The 15,498-nt window shown below is 44.6% G+C and overlaps 1 protein-coding gene across 1 annotated transcript; it reads right to left on the bottom strand.

The window, feature by feature from the left end:
- Positions 1–5,805: 5,805 nt before the first annotated feature.
- Positions 5,806–7,533, bottom strand: LOC133031140 (uncharacterized). The gene is made up of 2 exons (XM_061104531.1): positions 7,058–7,533; positions 5,806–6,656 (listed from the first exon to the last, which is right to left on the bottom strand). Exon 2 carries the CDS (start codon positions 6,646–6,648, stop codon positions 5,830–5,832), a length of 819 nt encoding a protein of 272 aa, XP_060960514.1. The 5' UTR covers positions 6,649–6,656; positions 7,058–7,533; the 3' UTR covers positions 5,806–5,829.
- Positions 7,534–15,498: the final 7,965 nt, after the last annotated feature.

The following is a 15,498-nucleotide window of genomic DNA, read 5'->3' as shown; positions in this document are numbered from 1 at the left end:
ATTACGGCAATCCGTCCGGGGTGAATGGACGGGCTCCTTCACAGGCTGCCCCAACCGCTAGCTTAACAGGCCCCACTCAAGGGTCTAGAAGCAAGAGGTCTTCCAAGGGCAGCACCCGAACGGGAGAGAAGCGCCAAAAGAAGGGGTACACACCCCAATACACCCAGTACACAGAGCTCACGGACTCTCAGGAACGTGTCTATTTTGCCACAAGGCAGAATACACATTACCGGAGACCCCAGCCTTTGTACAGGGACAACTCCCGGAGAGATCCGAGCAAAAGGTGCGAATATCACAATGACATCGGTCACAGCACCAACGAGTGTAAAAATCTCAAGGATGAGATTGAGAACCTGATCCGGTTGGGCCACCTCTATGAGTGGATCAAAAATAGGTTACCCCACCTTAACCCGGGGCAGGTGGCCGGGGGCATGCCTTCGGGAACACCAGGGGGTACAGCAGGAGTATTGCCTTCAGCTGCTCCCGCAGGTGACACCCAGCATATACCCGGACTGCCGCCTCGGCCTAATGGACGGGTAGCCATGATCTCCGGAGGTCCCCATATCGGAGGAAACACTCGGAAGGAGCAAAAGAGATATGCCGAGGCCGCAAGGCACAGTGAAGTGTGGGAGGTCACTCAACTCCCAGCTCAAAGGCCTCGGCTAATGGACCAACCCATAACGTTCACGGAAGAAGACGCCAAGACGGTGCGTTTTCCTCATCACGACCCGCTGGTCATAGAGACCCCCATTGCAAATAAAGTGGTGGCCAGGGTCCTGATTGATAATGGAAGTTCCGTGAACTTGCTCTTCAAAGAGGCCTTCACTGCGATAGGGTTGACCGACCGGGACCTCTCTCCTAGCGGATCGCAGCTCACAGGGTTTAACGGGACAACTCTAATCCCGATGGGAAAAGTCAGGCTCCCAGTTACCCTGTGCCCGGACACTCCGCAGAGCACGTTTAAGTATTGCACCTTCGTGGTGGTAGACTGTCCAACAGCCTACAACGCAATCTTAGGCCGACCGGCCCTCGTCGACTTCGGTGCAATAACTTCTATCCGACACCTATGCCTAAAATTTCCTACCCAGGAAGCCGGAGTCGGAACGGTGAGGGGGAACCAAGGAGAGGCCAGGCAATGTTACAATGTTGCCACCCATTTGCCAGTACTCATGGTCCGGGGGCCCCCCGAAGTAGAGAAGGCTGAAGAAGACGAGTTGGATCCTCGTATAGGATCCGAAAGGGTCGTAGAACCAATGGAGGACGTCGAAGAGATACCAGTGTGCGACGACGACTCCACCAAAGTACTCCGGATAGGGAGAGGCCTAGATCCGGAGGAAAAGGATAAAATAATAAAAACACTGAAGGGCGCCATTGATGTTTTTGCGTGGCGCCAAGAGGACATGACCGGCATCAGCCCTCATGTCATCACGCATGTCCTCAACGTCAACCCGGACATGCCCCCTATACAACAAAAGAGACGCCCGCTCGACTCGGCGAAAGCCGAGGCCTTAGAGAAAGAGGTGGATAAACTTTTGTCCAACAGCATGATCCGCGACGTATACTATCCGGAATGGCTAGCCAATCCGGTCCTGGTGCCCAAGCCGAACGGAACTTGGCGGGTTTGCATAGATTTCACGGATCTAAACAAAGCCTGCCCAAAGGACTGCTTTCCGCTGCCCAGGATTGACCAGATGGTGGACGCCACCTCCGGATTTAAACTGCTATCTTTCATGGATGCCTATGCTGGGTACAATCAAATAAAGATGCATACGGCAGACCAGGAGTGCACTAGCTTCAGGACCGATAAGGGGGTATACTGTTACCTAGTCATGCCTTTCGGACTGAAAAACGCCGGAGCAACCTATCAAAGAATGGTTAACCGGATGTTTAAAAGCCTCCTGGGACGAAACATGGAAGTATATGTAGACGACATGCTCGTCAAATCCAAAGCATGCAATAGCCATGCAGACGACTTAGAAGAATGTTTCGAAGTCGTCCGGAGATACGGCATGAAGCTCAATCCGAAGAAGTGTACCTTCGGAGTCAAGTCAGGAAAATTCCTGGGCTTCATAGTCAGCCAGAGAGGGATTGAGGCGAACCCGAAGAAAATTCAAGCTCTCTTGGACATGCCATCCCCCAGGAAACATAAGGACGTGCAAAGTTTGACCGGAAAGGTAGCCGCGTTGAGCCGTTTTATCTCACGATCCACGGACAAGTGCATACCCTTCTTCAACATACTGAAGAAATGCCAAAAGTTCGAATGGACGGACGAATGCGAGGAGGCATTCAAAAGGTTAAAAGACCATATGGCAAAAACCTCCTATCCTATCAAAGCCCGTCCTTGGAGAAGACTTGTTCCTTTACTTGGCGGTCTCCGAACATGCGGTCAGTGCTGCATTGGTCCGGGAGGAAGAAAAGGTCCAGCATCCCGTGTACTATGTTAGTAAACGCATGATAGGAGCCGAGACGAGGTACCCGGTCATCGAAAAACTGGTATTCTGCCTCCTGATGGCATCACGGAAGCTGAGACCATACTTCCAAGCCCATCCAATCAGAGTTTTGACCAATCATCCACTCCGGCAAGTCCTCCAGAAACCTGAAGCCTCCGGAAGACTCCTCAAATGGGCAATGGAACTGAGTCAGTTTGACTTGCATTACGTGCCCCGGATTTACGTAAAGGCCAAGCCTTGGCAGACTTCATCACCGAATGTAATGAAGCCGAGGCAACAGCCAATACTCCGGAGCCACCCATCCCCACTTGGAGAGTATTCGTGGATGGAGCTTCAAACGAAAACGGTTCGGGAGCCGGAGTAGCTATGATATCACCCACTGGGTTGCGGCTCCAGGCAGCACTCCGATTCAACTTCACAGCTTCGAACAATGAAGCCGAATATGAGGCCCTAATAGCAGGGCTAAAATTGGCTAAAGCTGTAGGAGCCAAGAGGGTGGAAATCTACAGTGATTCCCAGCTGGTCGTAAACCAAGTATCCGGAGAATACCAAACCCGCGGCGAAAGAATGGCCGCGTACGTAACAATAGTCCGGGAACTGCTCCACGAGTTCACGGACTACAGAATAGAAAGAATCCCCCGAGAAAAGAACGCTCATGCGGACTGTCTGGCTAAGCTAGCCTCGGATAGTGAGATCGAAGAGCTGGGGGTAGTACCCGTGGAACGCTTGGCAGAGCCAAGCATCAAAATAAAAGAGACCACACAAACGGTTGGGCAAGAACCCAGCTGGATGGTCCCCATCATAAAATACATAACCACAGGTGAGTTGCCCCAAGAGAGGGCACTGTCTCGAAAGATTCAGTATCAGGCTCATCGTTATGTAATGATGGACCAAATTCTCTACCGGAGAGGACTCAGCATGCCTTATTTAAGGTGTGTATCGGACCCTGAAGCTAGACAAATCATGCTGGAGGTCCACGAAGGGTTCTGTGGAGATCATACGGGAGGACCCAGCCTCTCAAAGAAAATATTGAGGCAGGGATACTTCTGGCCAACAATGAAAAAAGATTGTATAGACTATGTCCAAAAGTGTGACTCGTGCCAAAGGTACGCGAACATACCGAGAGCTCCTCCAAATGAGATCACGCTGATGACAAGCCCCTGGCCCTTCGCGGTCTGGGGCATAGATCTCATCGGGTCTCTGCCTACGGGAAAAGGAGGAGTAAAGTATGCAATAGTAGCAGTAGACTACTTCACCAAATGGACAGAGGCTGAGCCTATGAAGACAATAACCGCTAAGAAGGCGTTGGACTTTGTTGTCAAAAACATAGTGTGTCGATACGGCTTACCTCACAAAATAGTCTCAGACAATGGAAAGCAATTTGATTGCGAGGAATTTACTGACTTCTGCAACCGACACGGAGTAGTGAAAAGCTTCTCCGCGGTAGCCCGGCCTCAAACAAACGGCCAGGCGGAGGCAGTCAATAAAATCCTAAAGGTCACCTTGAAAAAGAAGCTGCTGGCTTGTAAAAATAACTGGCCTGAAGAATTGCCAAGGGTATTGTGGGCCTACCGGACAACCCCCAGAACCACAACCGGTCACTCGCCGTTCTCAATGGCATACGGTTGTGAAGCAATGGTCCCGGTGGAAACATTATTCCCATCCCACAGGAGAACGACTTATGATCCGCCACCAATCGTGCCCCGCTCCAAGAAGCTCGGATCAAGTCGAAGAACTCCGGGATGAGTCCCAAATACGGATGGCCGCTTATCAAAAGAAGGTGACCAAGTATTTTAACTCCAAGGTTAAAAACAGAAAATTCGCTATCGGTGACATGGTCCTAAGAAGGGTCTTCCCAGCCACCCAAGAACCCGGAGCGGGGGTACTTGGACCAAATTGGGAAGGACCATATGAAATCGAGGACGAAATCGGCTCTGGCACTTACAAACTGAAAAGAATGGACGGAACTACTGTCCCAAGAGCCTGGAATGCCGATCACCTCAGAAAATACTACCAGTAGCGAATTAAACTTAGCTTTTGTTTAAAGGGTTTGTACCGTCCAAATGTATGCCTCCTCTATATTAAATAAAACTGAGTGCCTTAAAAACAAAGTTTCTATGCCACTCAGGGGGGTACTAGGGTATACCGCACGGACAAACAAAAACAAGCTAAGTAAAATATCCTGACCCAAAGGGCAGGTCAAGCTAAGTAAAACATCCTGACCCAAAGGGCAGGTTAAGCTAAGTAAAATATCCTGACCCAAAGGGCAGGTCAAGCTAAGTAAAACATCCTGACCCGAAGGGCAGGTCAAGCTAAGTAAAATATCCTGACCCAAAGGGCAGGTCATAAACATGCGCAAAAAATAAAAGGCGTAAGTATGAAATCCTGAGCCAAAGGACAGGTTGAAATATATAAAGTGCGGAAAAAAAGATCGCACATATATATATAAAAAAAATATATATAATAAAATATCCTAACCCGAAGGTTAGGTCATACACATATAAATGGCCCGGGGACAGGCCTTAAATTGTCTCCCCTTTAAATAAAGGCTGCCGCCTGTAAGTAAACTGTTCTAAGGCAGCAGCAAATATGTACAAAAAAAAAAGAGTTATGAAAAGAACGGGTATAATCTGGGTCAATAATAGGGCAGCTCAGTCAGCCCGTGGCGGAAGACGAGGTCCGATCCGTGCCTCAAGCTCAGCATCAAGTCTCTTCTTCTTCTCCCGAAATTTGGCAATCATGTCCTCGGGTTTGGGATAGAAAGAAAGCTTGATGCTCTGATCGTTGGTGGCCCAAGCCATGTAGACACCATCATCAAAGCGCTTCGGGCACCGGGCACAGGAGACGGGAGAAAGGAGCTCGACCCTCTTGGCCTTCCTAATAGACTGATCTTTATAGTCCCGAAGCTCCTTCAACTCCGCAGCCAGAGCGGCCTTGGATTCAATATCCGACTGGTGAGTCTCCTCTAGAGACTTCACCTTGGCGGCCATTTCGTCCAAAGCCTCCCTGGCCTCCCGAAGGTCCCGCCTGGCCTTCTCGGCAGCCTCAGTTTGAGCCCTCAGCTCCTCCTGATGATGGGCCTCCATCCTGCCTCTCCGCTGGGCCTCGGCCTGGATCATGTCCTCCGCCTGAGCCTCCCTCCGGATGGCCTCCTCCTCCCTGGCCTTGGCCCTCTCTTCCTTAGCCTTGGCCGCAGCCTCCTGGCGCTTGGCGGCCTCCTGGTAGATCTGCCTCTCCGCAGTAAGGTCTTGAAGGACCTTCTTGACGTCGTTCATGTCCCCAAAATCGGACAGAGCGAAGCCATGGCTTATGATGTTCTTGGAGAGGCGACCGGCCTCAGCTGCAAGCTGAGCCATAATGGGATGTAAGGAAAAATTCCTCAAAGGAAGAAAACAAAATACAAACACCAAAAAGGAAACGTAAGAAATTGCAAAGTACTTACCACTGTGAGGGAATGGCTGAGGTCCTGGACTTGGAAGATAGAGTTCAGAGAAGCACAAGTGGCAAACCGCTTGGGCGCACAGCGTGTAAGCTGAGAGGCGAACTCACCGGTCATTTCCGCAGCAAAAGGAGCCAGAGTGGGCCCTAGGAGGGGACGGAACCAGTCTGCCAAAGGATCCAGGTTGAGGTTCCACGGATCATGATATTCCGGATGGTTAATGCTCGCCTCAACCTCCGCCCGCAGGATCCTCCTAAGGGCCTCCACATCGGCATATCCCCGGGAGTACTCGTCCATAGCGTAGTTGTGCTTGGCTATGCGAAGCTCCTGCCTCGCCTCATCCCCCGGAATCGGGGTAAGCTCAATGCGAGGAGGAGCAGGATTTTCCTCCATTGGAGACACCCCGCCGTCTAGGCCATGAGCGGGAGTGTCGGCCCTCCGAGGCCTCTTCGGCTCGTCTTGGGCAATCATCTTGCCCTTGCGCTTGCGGATCAGAGCCACTTCTGACTCCTCCTCGTCCTCCTCTGCTACCACTGGGAGAGCTTGAGGGTCTCCAGCACCCTCGGCGGCTTCCTCCGAGAAGTCCCATCCTTTCCCCTGGCCTTCTCCCGGAAGCACCTCCTCGTCATCCACCAAGTCGATGGTTTCGGGAGGAGCGCCGGAAGAAACCTTCAAGGAAGGGGCCGGGGGAGAGGGGGTGAAAGCCGGAGGAGCCACCGGAGTATGGACCCCAGCCAGCCGTTCCAGGATGGCATCCATGGAGGTACCTGTTCCAATAAAGCAAGCAAGTGTTAGAAGTCCGTGAGAAACTACTTACAAAAAGGCGCAGTAAATAAACTACTCCTACCCGGACTCCCTAGTTCGGCCCTAGCAAAGTCCTGAACTTTAATGCTGGCAGCATCATCTCCAAGATAACTGTCCGAGGGCCGAAACCAGCTGGATGCTATGTAAGCCGACGGACCTAAGGGAATAGGTTCCGGAGGGCCGGGGCCCATCCGGGACCGACCTAGGTAATCTCCTAAGTTTGTAAAATAAAACTCCTTCAAATGATCCCCCCACCGGGTCGACGGCATTTTAAACCTACGGAGACGCTCGTCGAACCCTATGGGCCTACGACTGGTATATTCATCAACAGAAGGGACATATTGAATTATCAAAGGAGACTTACCACCAGCACCAGAAGTGCTAGCACCGGGAGCGCCCGAGTTTGGTTCGGGGACTGAAGGCTGAGGCCGGGAAGTCTGGTTCTCGGAAGAACCTTCAAGACGAAGAGGTCCCCCGGCGGAAGGACCTCCAATCTCTTCTTGAAGAATCTTGTCAAAAAATTTTGCCTCGGACTTCCCGCCGATGGCTTGGCTCCTCCGCACCACCGGGCTCCCCACACGGAGCCCTCTCCCAGAGGCAGCCTGGGCACTGGAATACGCCTTCTCCTGGGCCTTCCGGTAGAGATAATCTTGGTACTTCTTCTCTGCCGTAGCAATAAGCTCATCCCGGAAGGCCTTCTCCGCGACTGGCGCCCTCACGTTAGGGCAGATAACCTTGGAAAGGTTGGAGTCATCCACGGATTGGTGAGAAAGGATAAGTTTGGCCTTTCTGCAATTCTCCGTGGTGACCAAGCCCCCGACGTCAAGATCGGCATGGTCGTAAGAGGCAAAGGCCTGGGCCCTTCGAAGGAACGCCTGAGTGGTGAGCGTCCGCTGGTAAGGTGGGATCCGCACCCACTCCGTGAGCAGCTCCGGATGGTCCACGGCCCTAAAACCGGAGGAGAAGAAAAATCGGTGGCGGTACTCCTTAACATGAGTCTGCCTATTATACGGAACCACCCCTTCGTTAGCAGGGTGGATCCGGAACCCATAAAAGCCGTCCTTAAGTTTGTCCCCTTTCTTGGGGACGGATACAAGTTCGTAAAAATACAAAATCTCCGCCGGGCTGGGAGACCCCCAGCCGCGTGCGGCATAAAAAATAAATAAGCCTGAGAGCAGGCGGTATGCTTGAGGAATAAGTTGGTATGGCGCAAGGCCGACAAAAACAAGAAAATCAACAAAATAGTCCTGGAGCGGGAGCATTGCGCCGGCCATCAGATGGGTCTGACTCCAAGCCCCGAAGCCATCATAGTTGAGGTTGGGTGTCTCCGAGTCACGAGGAGGCCGGTGGAAAGTCCCTGAGGTAGAGGGTTTGATTCCAGCCACGTTAATGATGTTCTCCAGCTGGTGAGGGCAGGTCAGGGTTGATCGAAGCTCGGCCGCCTCCCAGCCAGTGGCGCGGGACTTGTACCCTTCCTGGGCAACAGGTCCCAGAGAAACCTCCTCCAGGGTGGCAATACTCTTCCCCTTCTTCTTCGAGGACTTTGAGCCAGAAGCAGACATGTTATGCTCTGAGAAAAACGAAAAGAAAAAACCCAGCAGTTAGGCCCCATATCAAACCCTAAACCAGAAAAAAAGGGAGTGGGGGTCCCCTAACCGCTGGAAAGAGGCCCCCTCCGGACACGTGTCACCTGGGAAACTCGAAAGAGAATCCCTGAACAAGTGTCGGGTGCAGTAAAATCACAGTAAAAGCGGTTTTGCAAAAAGGAAAAGAAAAGGTCTTCCTATGCCCTAAGCAAATGCTAAACGAAGGATACACGGCCTTCTTCAAACAAAACTGTACGACTACAACTAATACAGTGAAACGTAAGAGCAGGACTCAAAGAGCTCAAACACTCACACTCCAGAAATCTCTGAGTACGAACCCAGAAAACAAACAAAATAAATGTAAGCATGCTAGAGTCTAAAGATTCGAAGAACTTACAGTTGATTGTTGAACTGGGGGTACTGGGTATGATTGAGCGAGAGTTGAGAAGCACTGGTGAAATCGAACACTGGAAGATTACAGAAAATGTTCAAGTGTTAAGGCGGTTTGTGCTACTTTGAGGAAATTTTCTCTCTGAGAAATTCAAGCAAAAATGGTAAGGAATGGAAAGTAACCAAAATGAAGGAAAGGTGGTGGCTTTTATAGGCAAAAATGCATGAGGAACAGGCGTCTTCACCTACCAATCGTACGGTTAGGGAAGCAAGCGATTCGAATTCCCAACAGATCAACGGGCCAGATCAATCCGCCATTAAGGCGGTGCAAACGTTTGAGTATCCGTCTGACACCATCAATGCGCCGCATCAATCATGGGGCGTAAAACGAATCGACCTCTGCAAAAGTGAATCACTGCATTTAATGCCATTATTAGGCACACCTTCACGCGCCCCACGTCGTATCATAAGACCGAGGAGGCGGCTGGAAACATTCCTACGAACAAACGTATTGTCGCATTAAATAACATCATTTAATGTGCCCCCCACGCGCTCGAGACTCGAGCTGGGGAAACGAGGAGCCAACTGGAGATACTTGGACAAGCCTTGGTTTATTTTTACTAAGTAAACAAGGCTTGGGGGGTAAATGTTGCTCCTAAAATCGCCCAATATACGTGGACCAGTCAGGAAGGGACACGTGGATCAAATTACTTGAGAGAGAACTGCTAAGTCCTTGTATGACACCAGGAAGCGTTATTCAAATGGGTCCCGGAAGATGCACCCGGAGTACAAGGTACTCCCGGAAGCGAACATAGCTCAAAGGCACTCCGGGATGTGTCAGGTCCCTCCCGAGACATCAAGTCGCATTTAATGCTGCATGGGAGGAAGCGTGTTGGGACTGTACACGCAATAAAGTCTGACGGCACATCCCCCAAACAGCAGCGCTACAGTAATGATCATTTAAGTCTAGCGACGGCTACTCTGCGAAGAGTCACGTCAATCATAAGACAAAAAGGACATTCTCCATAAAAACCCTACAGCACCTAGGGATTTGACCATGCATCACCCATGGTATATTCATCGGAAATGCCCAACTTTATGGATACTTACAGACACATGTGTAAGTACAATTCTAGGGATTGCCCCTCTAAAACACTATAAATACCCCCTCAAAGCTCATTTAATGGGGTCGGAGAATCTTGGCTGCTTAAGAGCAAACAGAGAAAAAACTCACCAAGAACATTCTTTGTATGAAAGAAAGAAACATTCTCCCAAGTGTAAGATCTGTATTAAAGACATCCATAAATATCAGTGGCTCGTGGACTAAGGCTCATTAACGCCCCAACCACGTAAAAAGTCTTCATCTCGCTTTCTTACAGCTCATTATCATATTCGTATTTTATTAGTTGCCGAAAACCTCGGTCAACAGTTATAATTCTATATTTAATTAAATACAAGAAAATACATATAGTTTAGCTTAGAATAAAAAATTCTTTAAACTATAATTTTCTTAAATTAATTTCAAAATAAATGAAATTAATTATATTGCTAATCAATTTTATTAGGTTAAACTAGTGTAATTAACCTAGTACAGTTGTTCAAATCAGGCAAATGGGCCTTCACAATTGGGGTCGTACCCACTTCTATGGCTCCCAACTCTCACACAAGGCCCAAAAGAGAGGAATTTAACCTTAATAAGAACAATTGTTATTAATTGAATAGGCCCAAAAACTAAATGGGCCTAAATAAATTCTATCAAGAACTATGATAATTTATTTTAGCAACAACAACCTATATGTATCTATAATCAAATTAAACACATAGGCTCACACAGGCACACTTTGGATGGGTCCTATCATGTTGCTAGGTCATACACAGATGAAAGAAGATTGTAAATATACCTGTTACAAATTATTAACTTGACCAAGGGAGCCATCAGATCATTAGATCTGGCAAAAAGTAACCATGGCTATTTGCAATCAAGTAATAATAGGTTTTGAAAACTTACAAACAAGTTAAAACACATACTCATGCAACAAGGTTAGTTGGATAGTTGGATGTAGGATTTATTTAATTTTAAATTAAATATTTAATTTCGAAAATAATTAATTGAATAAAAATAAAAAAATTTCGAAAATTTAAAAAAAAAATTGAAAAATTCAAAATTTTTAAAAAAAATTTAAAAATTAAACCTACAATTTTTGAAAAATTAGGTTTCAACCAACCTAAATATCATTTCAAAAATTTGCTAACTACTTTTAAATTTTAAATGTTATTTTATAAATAAAAATTAAATAAAAAATTAGAAAAGATAAATAAATATCTTTTTCAAATTTTAAATGTAATTTAAATAAATAAAATAACAAAATTTAAAAAATTAGCAAAATATCTTATATCATTTAAAAATTACATGATTATAAATATCTTATTTTTAAATTTAAAATAAGATAAGCTATAATCAAATTTTAAAATAAGATAGATATTTTAAGCAAGAAGATAGATACTAATTCTATTCAAATTCAAATTACACTAATATCTTGAATTAAATTTAAAAAATATTAAATTAATTCAAAATGATAATTAGAATTGAATTAGGAATACTGATAGTATAAATACAAAACTATACCAAAAATCGGAAGTTAATTTCATGAAAAAGCATGAAAAAACGAAGAAAAACAAAAAAATTCGAAACTGTACGGACAGATTTGCGATCGCAGGAAAATATCAGCATAGCCCCGATTTTTTCAAATCTTCAAAAAATCATAACTAATTCAAATAAAATCCAAATTAAGTTCTGTAAAAGGCTAACTTGCTTAATTGTTTCCATATTATCCAATAAAAATAATTCCAGAGATGAAATCGCAATTATTTTTCACGAAAATTTCACAAACATCAATCAATCATCAAATAACACTCAATACAACATGATACCATCCAAAGAACATACAAACAATCATTTTAAAGTCCAAATTTCTTGCAAGTAAGTCAATTACCATGGCTCTGAGGCCAGTTGTTGGAAATTATTTTACCAGGATCTTAGATCTACTCACAAGTATGTTTATTAACATCCTAAATAAGAACTTTCTAAAACGATAAATTAAACACATATAAAGTTTAAGAAACCTTACATTGGGTGCAGCGGAATATAATGACTCCTTCCGTTCAGATATCTAGCCCTTGATTCCTTTCTGTAGCAGAGCATTATCAATATCTGAACCTGGGTCTCTTTCTCTGAATCTTTGATGCTGAAACTCCTTCTTGCTGAAAGTATTTCTTCACGATCTTCCTCACTATGATTGAGGTATCACTTGATGTGTGTGGGCACTACTCTAATCACTAAGGATTTCTAAATTCAAAGGAAGAAGAAAGAAGAAGTGGCAGCTAAAGATAGGGAGAGAGAAGGCTCAGTTTTTCTGAATCAGAAGAAGTGTTTTTCCTGAAGCCTTCACTATCTATTTATAGCATTCCACTAGGGTTAGATTTGAATTATATGGCATTAAAATAATGAAAAAATCAATTTAAAACACACACAATAGGTGGCCGGCCATGCCTTAGTGGATTGGGCCTTGGGTTTTGCAAATTTGCAATTTTAACACCTTTTGTATCTGATTTTCTCAAAAATGCCAATTTCCTAATTCAATCATTTAAATGCCAATTCTAACTATTTAATAACTATAAATAATTATCAAATAATATTGTCATTTATCATATTTATTAATTGAACCATAGAAAGTATCATAATTAACAAATATGCCCCTATATACTCTTTCTTTACAATTTCGCCCTTACTTAGTGAAAAATTCACAAATAGACATAGTCTAATTTGAGAATTATAATTGATTAATCAAAATCAATTACATGAGTCTTACAAGCAATATTATCTCAACTAGTGGGGGGACCATGGGTCTATATAACCGAGCTTCCAATAAGTAGATCAAGAATTTAGCACTAAAATTCATTGACTTATTAATTCTTTGTTGAATCCACGCATAGAACTTAGAATTGCACTCTCAGTATATAGAATGCTCTATATGTTCCACCATATAGACACATCATTAGTTATCCATTGTTATAATCCTAATTTGATCAATGATCCTCTATATGAATGATCTACACTGTAAAGGGATTAAATTACCGTTACACCCTACAATGTATTTATTCCTTAAAACACTTGACCCCGTATAAATGATATTTCAGCTTATGTGAAATGAGTACTCCACCATTTATGTTCGTTTGGTCAAGCTCGAAGGAGATCATCCTTTGCTTACTATTCGCCAGATAGAAGCTATAGATTCCATGTTTATGCTAGCGCTCCCACTCAATTGCACTACCGTGTTCCCAAAATGTACGTATCACCCTGACCTAAAAGTAGGCTTAACTAACAAATCAAAGAGCACGAATAGCCTTTCAAGATTGAGCCTAATCATAACAGGATTAAGAATATTTGATCTAGGATCAACTAGGCGATATTGACTTGAATAGATTTTACGGTAAGTTTAATTAAATCTAAGTCAAAGTTCAATATCGGTCCCTTCCGATGCATACTCCATGCATCCAACCTGAGCTTTACTTTAACCAATGTTCTGGAAAGAACATAGTATTTCTCCAAATACAAGTAAACTCTTGTTGTAGATTATCATATCAGTAAAACCCTGTGTCTGATAAATCTAGGAAACTTTATTCACATAGTCATGTTTACTTTCCAATGTGTTGACGGCACAATAAACAGGATCAAGTATGTGAAAAGGGTTTCAGATGAATTTATACATTATGTACATATAATCATGAAATAAATCATGTGAACCATGCAACATTAAATGTTATTTCTGATCTATATTAATGAGTAAATTTGATTATATTGAAATGAGTTTTATTTAGGGCATAAAACCCAACAAAAACTACGTTCCGTACTCGGTATGGATATTATGAATTCCTTGTGATGTCTTTTGGACTCACCAATGCCCCGCGACATTCATAGATCTTATGAATCTGGTGTTCAAGGATTACCTGGATAGATGTGTGATCGTGTGTATCGATGACATCTTGGTGTATTCTGAATCGGAAGGGGAGCATGAGCTGCATCTCAGATCGATTTTGCAACGATTACGAGATCATAAGCTGTATGCTAAATTCAAAAAGTGTTAATTTTGGTTATCTCGTGTCTCTTTCTTGGGGCACATAGTAGATAAATATGGGATCATGGTGGATCCGACCAAGATTGAAGCTGTTTGGGATTGGCCAACACCAAAATCGGCTACTGAAGTTAGAAGCTTTCTGGGCTTAGCTGGGTATTATCGTCGGTTCGTTGAGGGTTTCTCAAAGATTGCTATACCTTGACGGAGCTGACCTGAAAGAACTTGAAGTTTGTTTGGACTAATCGGTGTGAGATAACTTTTCTGGAGTTAAAGCAGCGCTTGATTACTGCTCCAATACTAACTCTTCCTTTAGATAAAGAAAATTTTGTTGTTTATTGTGATGCGAGACAAGGTCTCAGTTGTGTGCTTATGCAAGATGGAAAGGTGATAGCCTATGATTCTCAGCAGTTAGAGGAGTACGAACAGAGGTACCTTACTCAATATCTAGAACTTGGAATAGTGGTATTTGCGCTAAAGATTTGGCGGCATTACCTGTATGGCGAGAAATGTGAGATATACACTGATCATAAAAGTTTGATATACTTCTTCACCCAGAGAGACCTAAACATGAGACAGAGACGCTGGCTAGGGTTGGTGAAGGATTATGATTATGATATCCTTTATCACCCTGGTAAGGCTAATGTAGTTGTTGATGCCTTGAGTAGAAAGGGGCAGAGTCAAAGAAATTCTATGAAACAAATCTCCCAGCAGCTAGCAAATGAGATGACTCGAGCTAATATCGAGTTGGTTATAGGGCAATTAGCTAATATTACCATGCAATCCACTCTTCTAGAGCGAATCAGAGAAGCACAGTTGCAAGATCCAGAGTTAGCGAAATCCTGAGATAGGGTTTCGGCTAGGAAGACTGGAGACTTTACAGTGGATGAAACAAGAATATTGCGATTCATGAATCGTGTTTGTGTGCCTGTGGATGATGGTATTGAAAGAGAGATTATGAATGAGTCTCATATGACTCATTACTCAGTTCATCCAGGGTCAACGAAGATGTATCAAGACCTCAAGGCCATGTTCTGGTGGCCAGGCATGAAGAATGATATTGCTGAGTATGTTACTAAGTGTCTTACCTATCAGCAAGTAAAGGCTAAACATCAGAGGTCTGTAGGGTTGCTACAACCATTAAACATTTCAGAGTGGAAATGGGAAGATATTGCTATGGATTTCGTGGTAGGTTTTCCTAGAACCATGGGACAGTTTGACTCTGTGTGGGTCATAGTGGATAGGTTTACAAAGTCAGTGTACTTCTTACCTGTTCAGATGAACTTCTCCATTGATCAGTATGCTAAGTTATATGTTAGAGAAATTGTTCGTCTTCATGGTGTCCCAAAGTCTATTGTTTCTGATAGAGATCCAAAATTTACATCAAGATTCTGGGAGAGTTTACATCGAGCTATGGGTACTCAGTTAAAGTTAAGCACAACATTTCATCCTCAGACGGATGGACAATCTGAGAGGACTATTCTTATTTTAGAAGACATGCTACAGACATGTGTGCTTGACTTTGAAGGATCATGGGTAAAGTACCTTTCCCTGATTGAGTTCTCTTACAACAACAACTATTAGACAACAATTGGAATAACTCATTACGAGCTTTTATATGGAAGAAAATGTAGATCACCTATTCACTGGGATGAAGTGGGTGAAAGGAAGTTTTTGGGCCCCGAGGCTGTTCAGAG

Source organism: Cannabis sativa, chromosome 9 (genome assembly GCF_029168945.1).
Source record: "Cannabis sativa cultivar Pink pepper isolate KNU-18-1 chromosome 9, ASM2916894v1, whole genome shotgun sequence".
In the NCBI taxonomy this organism is placed as follows: Eukaryota; Viridiplantae; Streptophyta; class Magnoliopsida; order Rosales; family Cannabaceae; genus Cannabis; species Cannabis sativa.
The sequence above is the reverse complement of the archived record's forward strand: the minus strand, read 5'-3'. Positions and strand labels throughout refer to the sequence as shown.